At 36.0% G+C, this 9,545-nt stretch overlaps 1 protein-coding gene across 1 annotated transcript in view; it reads left to right on the forward strand.

Moving 5' to 3' along the window:
• The window catches only part of LOC120769169 (insulin-like growth factor-binding protein complex acid labile subunit), a 134,814-nt gene extending 129,751 nt beyond the window's left edge, over nt 1-5,063 (forward strand). Inside the window, exon 13 of the mRNA XM_040096054.1 lies at nt 814-5,063. Coding sequence (XP_039951988.1) covers nt 814-1,328 — 515 coding nt within the window. The 3' untranslated portion in view covers nt 1,329-5,063. The remainder of the gene's footprint in view (nt 1-813) is intronic.
• Nucleotides 5,064-9,545: the final 4,482 nt, after the last annotated feature.

A 9,545-nucleotide genomic window follows, 5' to 3' on the forward strand; every position in this document is an offset into this window, starting at 1 on the left:
ATTATATAACGGTTTTTCACCGTCGCTCTTCACTCGAGCCCGTTATTTTTCAGGAATCTTGGTAATGTCTTATCACTAACACGAACTCCATAGCCCTCTCTAATGACTTTGTTACTTTCCACAGCGGTATTTGTTGCACCTACGATAATAAAAAGGCTGGCAATACGTGCAACAGTTGGGGACAACTTATGCGGATGGCTCTTTCGTGGCGCTATTAAATGATTATTTTTTCGTGCTTTCTTGTTAAGAAACACAATTTTTTATATCTTCCTTCAAAACAGAATTTACAGATTTCCCCACCACAAAGCAACTAAAACATTATTTAAATAGTATATTCAATATTTCTTCGGTTATAAAGAAATTAAGAGAGTATATATATTTACCTTCTGTTTGCTTCGATTCAAAGAGATAAGAGTTACGTTACCAGCTAAAATTTAGTGCAATGCTTAATGGCTTACAACAAAAAAAAATCACCAGATTGATGTCGAATTCATGATGTAACAAACGAACTTAAATTACATATATTCGTGAACAGTTCTGTCCCTTACTATTTATAATGTGACAATTACAATATTTCCTACAAATTGTCAGAATTCTTCAAGTCACTATAATAATTCTCCAAAAATGTTTTCAATCAACACAAGCTCCGTTCAAATTGTTTAATTAATGATTTAACTATTTTCGAATAAGTCGTATTGCGTGATATAAATAAGTTAAAATTATATTCTAAAACTGGTCCAGAACTGTATATACATACATACTTATGTAACTGACTTTAACAATATTATTTTCTTTCTTCCACCCACTTTTTAGGTGAAAGCGGCAAGTGTATCGAAAAGGGTTTGGAAACTAGTAACGGAAATGGCGTAAACGGCGGCAGCCCTCCTGAGCACGCTAAGACGCCTACCACGCCCACTAATGAAATCAACTTCAAATTTCCCATCGACGATCGCGTTTGCACCATCGATGAGCTGGTGTTGCCACCCGCACCACCGCCACCTAGCAAAGAACCGCCATCACAGCTGCCACCGCCACCACCAGCCACAGCAAATAGCGTACTGAATAGTCTAACTTATAATAGTTGTACCGGCAATAATACGGCCACCGCCATGGCGGCAGTAGCTGCAGCGGCCACCGTCATACCACCCGGCGCGCCATCGGCTGCGAGTGCTGCGCCAACCATGTCGCCAGCACACAATAATCTACAATCTGAGGCAATCGTTGTTGTGCTGCCCACACCGCCAACGCATTATAAAACCGAACAACAACTGCAACAACCCCAGCAACTGCAGCTGACCACAATCGAACCGCTGATCAGTGTGAACTGACCGACGGCTATTGATGTTGCAAGCGCCTCAGCCACCGCAACAGCCACAAATAAAAATGTCAACACACCAGCGACGACGTTGGCGTTTTCGCCATTGACCGCGAAAACGGGGAGAACGATAGATAGAGGACGGCAAGTGGCGTTTATAACCACGACGCACACGTAAGTGCTCGCAACCAATATGTGCACAAGCTCCAAGTGTAGCGAGGCGGAGTTATATTTTTTATCATTCGAAAACATTAACGATAACTATTTTTAAGGAACATACAAATAAGATTGTGTAAAATAAAACAAATGCGCCGTAAGCGGAAACGATTAGAATTGAGAAGTTCGAAGTAACTAGTAACGGATCTAGATATTTGTTATAGAACGTATGTTTTCTTCCAAAAGTTTTTAATATTGATGTTAAAACTTCAGAATTTCTCTGTCCAACACCCACCCAAATCTTTTTAAGCAAAAATACTAAGTTTTTTCAATTTAACTCCATCTTCACTCGTTTTCTGTAAGTTCATACCGGGTATATTTTTAGGCTTGCATAGTTCGGCGGACGTATTCTCCATCCTATCGTCCGATAACTCTCCTCTCCCCAGTAGTGAAGACACTTGAGGCCTTACTACTCCCGACCTTCACACACCACTTGAGCTTAGCAAACCACCAGCATGGCTTCCAAAAAGTGCACAGTACCATTACCATAGTTCGTGGCCTTAAACAGAAACCACCTTACGAAAGAACGATCGTCGTAGCGTTGAATTTGTCAAAAATCACACAACGCTACTTGAGTATATTGAATAACAGCTTTCTCTAGGACTGATGAAGTGGACCTTGAACTCGAGTTGCCGCGAGAAACTGTCTGGTTAAACTCCTTCTTATCCAGAATAGACACGGACGGGGATTAGGTACGCGTTACAACAATAAAACATCTAGACCTTTTTAAGCGTCTGCTCTCTGATACATTCCAATAAAAATTAAACCCCAATAACCCGTTTTTTTAAACCATTATTTCCAACGAAACTGTGATTGGTCCGAGGATTGCTAAGGAATCTTTGCTCCTCCAAAAAATTCACAATAAGAAATATAACAGTCTTATTTGAATAACAGAGATTACTTTGAATCGCAGTATGATATGGCTCGCCATCTCTTTGAAGTCAGCAATCCTCAAAGCATTTTGCACCTGCTTGCAATCAGTAATAATAAGAAATCATCCACTGATAACAATTTTTAATGAATGTATCATGTATTTAAAACAAAAAAACATGGTACGAAGAGTCAATGAGGGAGAAGCTGGTTCAAATAGTTATCTTGGGTTTTTTAAGAGTTTCTAAACTAGGTATGTTTATTCTCAGTATGCTAACAAACAGCAAGGTTTAAAATCGACTTAAAAACTAATTAGTTTTCTTTGCACCTGCGCCCCTCTTTCTAGCCAAACAACTTTTATCTTCCATGTTTGGTTTCCAATGTTAACAAAGTTCTCTAATAACTGCAAAATTCAGTCTTCTAGTCCTAGTGAGCACCAACATACCTATACTTACTATACTCTGCGTCAAATTCCACCATTGCAGCTAACGTATGCTCAGTACTTAGTACTGACGCATTACATCCACATGACACTACTTCATATGCATGAAATGTCATCGCTTTTGAATGTAATTGAGCCATTTCCATTGATTTAATTGCGGATATTGCGCGATTACAAGATATGATTCAATTCCGCTGGTGTCACGATACGAATACGCACAAGTAAAGCCCCTTGACACCGGAAAAAAGCACTTTACAATGCTACATGCGTACACAGATAGGCAAAAGCTCTCAGCTGAGCGCGCGCATATGCAGCAATTTAGTCAACACTCGAGAGCACTCAGTGCGATATGGTTCTCTTTCCGGTGAATTTTAATGATTTAATTCAGAAAAGCATACCCAACAACAACAGGCGGTGCGCTACAATGGCGGCTTCAAGCTATTTTTGCTTCATTTCACTCAACTGCACTTCTACTTCGGCCTTTTTGCATTTATGCATTCTCAATTTCCGGTGCAATTAAATATCACGAAGTCGCTAATCAAAAATTCCATTTCTAATTTAAAAATACGCAAAAATTCTCAATTCAATAATTTCTATAATTGAACTGTACATATTTCGTTTTCTCATAAATGTATGCTTCGATATTTACACATTTCATTTGCGCCCAAATGTATGCTCCAATTACAATCGTTTCTGCTAAGGAGCGCGTGAGGTAACCATCTTTGGTTTACGAAAACATAACTGTGAATTTGTGTGTACAGCGAAAAAATGCGAAAACCTAATGAAGCATAAAATTAGGCGCAGAAGCGTGCCGCAAACGTTTCATTTACTTGATAAGAGAGATTAAGATTAAATATTTAGTGTGTAATACATGCATTTGCTAAGTTTAAGCGATAATGTGTAAGCTATACTAATTATAGCCTGTAAGTAGCGGCGACACATTCAAAATGTGATACTAACAAAAAAAAAAAACAAATTGTGTTTAGCAAATTATAGCAAATAGTGTAATAAATTTGCAGAACTAACGAATCGAATACTGATGTATAGGGCTAACAACATAAGTATATAAGTAATGTAGTTTATATATATGTGTATATAGTGTGTAAAATGCACTCAATGACATTCATATGTATGTAACACTTATACCATATAAGCACATTAGGGGGGTTCATATAAATTCAAATGTTTTTTTTAATATATTATATGTGCCTCTATATTCATTGAAAATGCAAGGAGACTATTTTTATTTAAAACTTCATTAAAAAGTTTACTTTTTTTAAATTCAAAAATTGTAAAGCAGACCTCTATCTCACAGAGAGTTCATGCTAAAGCGTTGAAGGTGGTAACTTTGCCGCGAAATCTGTCTAAATATATTTGTGGCAAATAAGTTGGCAACTCAGTCGAACAAACGTCTACTTTGCTTTATAAGCAAGATGTTCCACTGCGGTCCTCATTTTGATCGTAAAAGTTAAATGTCACTTTACACGATTTTACACGATTTTGCATGGCAAACACTGAAATTCGTGGTGTGTCAAAATCGGCAAATCAAATTTGCAGTCGTAAGCCACGAACACTTTCTCCCGAACTGTCATTAAAAAAAAATCTTAATAAAACTAATTGAATTTAAAATTAAACAAATATTATCCTAAGTGTTGGTTAGTTAGGCTTAAAGCGTTTTAATATTTTAAGCACAAAGCGAAAAGAGTCTTCACACCCGACCGAAAAGACATAGTAAGTCTAATCATAAGATTTCACAATTTACAATTTAAAAAACCGTTTAATTAAGTTTTCTTTAAATTTAACTTTGTTTTTATTCAGACTTATTTTAAAAATAATATGTAACAGTAATTAGTAATGCAACAGCAATTACTATAATTGAACATTAGTATCCATAACTAGTTTTACATTTGAGCAAATATTATACCCATTACTTTGGTTAATATTTCACACAACAAATGCTCAAAACTTAGTTTTACTCAAACAGCTTGGCTCCATGCATTAAGCATGTTTTCTTATATGTTATTGAATAAGTTTATTGAAAAGATTAAAATAAGCCTTAAGTACGTTTACGTTTTAACAAAGAAATTTTAATTAACGATTTTCCATATACTCTTCTAACATTCGCTCGGTTTCAAATATTACTTACGGTATTTACATTTTTGAATTTCACATGTAAGGCAGTTAAAACTTTACCAGCAATAAAAATCGATACTCAATTGACACTTATTTGTTTTTATTTATTACCTTTCAAAGCTTTATACCAAATTACAGGTAAAAGCCATAATTAAAACAGGTAAAGAAGGGCTAAGTTAGGCTATAACCAAACATTTTATACTCTTCTAACATGCAAGGCTCAAAGCTGAATACCATCATGCGTTCACCAAATTAAAAAAAGTAACGGAAAGGTTCAACTCCATTGTTCTAAGAAATCGCGATGGACTACAATCTAATTTCGGGTCATGCTAAATTATTTTTAACGTCATAGACATCATTAGTTTTATTACTGTGACTTTATCGCGACAACGATCAAATGAAGATGAGATATATGTCCCCTAAACTCAACAGAAGAGACTAATTTCAAAATTGAATAGACGCAAAAGACTTTTCTTATTTTGTCAAAAGTTGTCGTTGCAGTCGTTGTGAAAGGGAAGAATACCACACAAGCTACCAATAAAATTTGTGAAGTTTACGGAGACGATAACCTGTATCAGTTCATGTAGAACAACAGTGGTTTGCTCGCTTCTGTACTAGAAATTTCGATGTAAAAGATACTCCTCGCTCTAGTCGACCTATCGTTGAAAAAGCCGATGAAATTATGAAAGACCAGGAATCGACCAGAACCATAAGCAGCCATGACATCGCTAAAGATCTTAACATTCATCATCACACGGTTACGAACCATTAAAAAAAAGCTGGCTACAAAAAGAAGCTCGATGTTTGGGTACCACATGAATTGTCTGTGAAAAATTTAATGGACCGAACTAACATCTGCGATACTTTGCCGAAACTAAATGAAATCGAATCATGTTTGAAGCGAATGGTAACAGTAGATCAACGGAAAGGACTTCGTCTTCCATCAGGACAACGCTAGACAGACACATCTTTGCTGACTCGGCAAAAACTGGGAGAGCTTGACTGGAAAGTCTTGGAGCATCCACCATATAGCCCTGGCCTTGCACTATCCAACTACCATTTGTTTCGGACAATGCAGAACTCCTTTAGTGAGGTAAAGTTGGCTTCAAGAGAAGCCTGTGAAAATTACTTGTCGCAATTTTTTGCCGAGAAACCAGAAAAGTTTTGCATTTTTGAAAAAATATCTCTAGCGGAAAAATGGCAAAAAGTCGTCGAACAAAATGGCAAATATTTTGTGCATTAAAGTTCACAATAAATTAAAAAAAAAAAGTTGAAGTTTGATTAGAAACACGAAAATACCCTATATGATGAATTGATGTGACCAAGTCCAATTCAATTTTATTGGCCACCAACCCGTTCATATTATTATCAAAAAAATATTTCCCCCAATTTTCAATAACATACTTGTATCTCACAGATTGACCAATATTTTCGACAAAAAATCACTCATACGCACATATTCGGTATAAGGAGACTTAAACCGTTATTGGCGAATTTGACAATTTTTGGGCGTAAAATTAAATATTTAAAGAACACAAATTTGGTCAATTCTCACACTGCGACTAGGCATGATTTGGTTGATATTACTTGGATATGAATCCTTAGCTAAATGTGAGCCACGCTCACTTCAACTTTTATCCAGGTTTCAGCTTACACAGACGCGGATGGGCAGTCAATCACCCCAATTACAACTAGTCTCATCTTCTTAATTAATATATATATATATATATATATATATATATGTATATAGTACTATAGCTAACAGAGAGGGCGCAAGAGCGCCATATAGCGCCAGGATGGAACCAAAATGAGCACTATACAGCAACTCAGTGGATTAAAAAAAATCTCATTTTTTCACACCAGCTGAATGTCTTTTATTTTGGAGCATTGGGAACCGTGTAAAATATTACGTCTAAGCCGGCTGAAGGCGTGGCATTTCCAAAGCTAATGATCTACCATCTCAGTATGTACTGCATTCCGCCACTTCTCCAATTTTCTGAAGATGCGATCTTAAGGGTACCTGCCCTTACAATGTTACGAAGTTCTCATTTGGATAGAAATATAAGATTTTTGATCTTTCCACCAGTAATATTTGTGGTATGCCCCGTGTTGCTAGTGTTCTAAGGCCAGGGGTGTACTTTTAAGGTCAATTGCTTGAAACAACCTTTGAAAAAGCTGTATTTCTGACTGCGCCTGAGTAGGCTAACTGGTCTGCTTTTCGTTTGAAATAAACTTTCATTTTGTGAAAAAATCTTTCAGACTAATAACAGAATTTTCGAAAATACCTTAATGAAACCGAGGGAGTATTTTTTTTATTATGTGACATGTTAATAGTATGTGTTACACCTGAACTTAGCCTTCCTTTCTTGTTTTAGATACCGTTCTGATATTGTATACACGACTTTCCCTCTCCAGGAACTGCTTATTTGTCGTATAAGGAAATTACAGCTTCGAAGCTGCCTTTCCAGGTCTCGTGAGTAAGATGCTTATGGTACGGAGGCTGCTCAACCAATACACTTGAACAGCTGTGTTTAGAGTGCGTTCGATTTGCTAGTTTCCAACGTTTGGCGAATCAAAAGAGATTCTACTTAATAACCGAAGTTTTTGTACAATTCGCATCACTTTTTTACTGCAATAATAAATATTATTTTTATTTTAATCTCAATAATCTGCGGGAAGTCTAAGACTCTAGCAACTAAGTTATGAAAAAATTTTAATTTTTATTGAACGAATCTCATGCTAAATTATATATGAGAACTACGAATAATTTAACTACATATTATACAGCTCAATATTTAAGATAGGCAGGAAATTATAACTTCGTCCAGACAACTATAATTAAATTCTTTACAACAATAATAACACTAGTAAACAAAAATCCACTTATTTTTGTGGCATAAACAGAACAAAGTGTTTATTATGTAAAAATTGCTACAAATGCAGAAAATAGCTACGGATTTCTTCTATCACCTGTAGGTTTCTTTGCTATACGGATTTTTGGTTAAAAAAACTGTGATTGATATACTATTGTTATATTCTTTTATTAACCAATGAGTACCTTAAAATGTTTCTGTCGATGTTTTTTTTTTTGTTTTTGGAGTATCCCTTAACAATGTTCAGCAGTAATCGGCAAGCAAACTGGCACTCCACTTGCCTTGTTACCGTTTCTCCTTAGCAGAAATGTCTTGATGGAAATGTTCCCCGTGTTCGTCACTTACGGCCCCTAAACTTTCGGAGAAAAATCCAGTATAGGCAGTAAGTATTTCAGTCACAAGATCTTTGTAGTTGTCAGTTTCACACTTCCAAGAAAATTTTTAACAACGCTTTTATAGGCACTCCAAGCTCGTATTTTAGTTTAATTAACCATTTCCATAAATCTTTCATCTTTCATTAGTACTCTTATTTGCGGACTCACAAATATGCCCTCCTTAATTTTCCTTCACTGACTCTTGGAAATTTATATTTCAGATACAAGAACCCGCTTCCATTTCTGTCCATTGCCTTAACAAAATTGTTCATTAAACCCAATTTAATAGGCAAAGGTGGTAGTAAAACCCTTTGTGGGGATTAACTAGAGGTTCTCTGGTAACGGTGTTTTTTTTGTCCGGAGTGAGTGCCTGACGTAGTGGCCATTTCTCGGAGTGGTTATGTGAATTTGCTGAATAGCCAGAAGTTACACGAAGGTAAATCAGGCGAATGCGGTGTTTGCGGCACGATATTAGTTGAAAATGTGGTGAAATGATCACGAATAACCAATACTGCATTGATAACCAATACTGCAGATGGTAAGAAATAGTAAAAATCGAAGAATTCACTTTTAGAGCCTCACACAATGACGCGTGTCTCAAATACTAATGAATATTTTAATATAAAATTTAGCATAGATGTCGCTAACAGTACTACCAACTTACAGAAAAAAAATTACCGATTCGGAAAACACGCGAAGTATAAATTAATTAAAATTAATTCACCTTTCAATTTGATCACAGTAGTATTGTTAAATCTAAAGCCGCAGGTTACAGAATATCTGTGGGGCACAGAAAAATTCTGTTTTCAGATTTGACTTCAGGGTATCAAACTGTATTAGAAACACCTAAGAATTTCCATGTCACAAATTATGTATCTACTAAATATAACTAGAAGCTCGGACATGATCATACTTCTAAAAAGATCTTTTTTACGATTAATATTTACCACATGTGTACGAATTAATAAGACACTTATTATTAAGAGGTCAAATAAAACTATACCGTATAGAAAACGAAAGTCCTGTCAACTAACCAATCCGTTAAAACAATTGCTAAGCTGATAGATGGCAATACTATACGTGCTTAGATTGAAGTGGTGAGAAGTTTTTTCATCTCCTCCATATACCTGCACACAACAGTAAAATAGGACGCGGAATTGTTCGATTATACTGGGTAACCAAGACAATACGACTCAATCAACATACTTTAGCCGATATGCCGCGTCTCTAGCAATAAGGCACAGTGGTACAAAGCGTCTACACTCTTTTATAAAAAATCATGGAACTTTTATTTTCCAAGAGATCAACTTGAGCATTGTCAC

The sequence above is a fragment of the Bactrocera tryoni genome, chromosome 2 (genome assembly GCF_016617805.1).
Source record: "Bactrocera tryoni isolate S06 chromosome 2, CSIRO_BtryS06_freeze2, whole genome shotgun sequence".
Classification (NCBI taxonomy): domain Eukaryota; kingdom Metazoa; phylum Arthropoda; class Insecta; order Diptera; family Tephritidae; genus Bactrocera; species Bactrocera tryoni.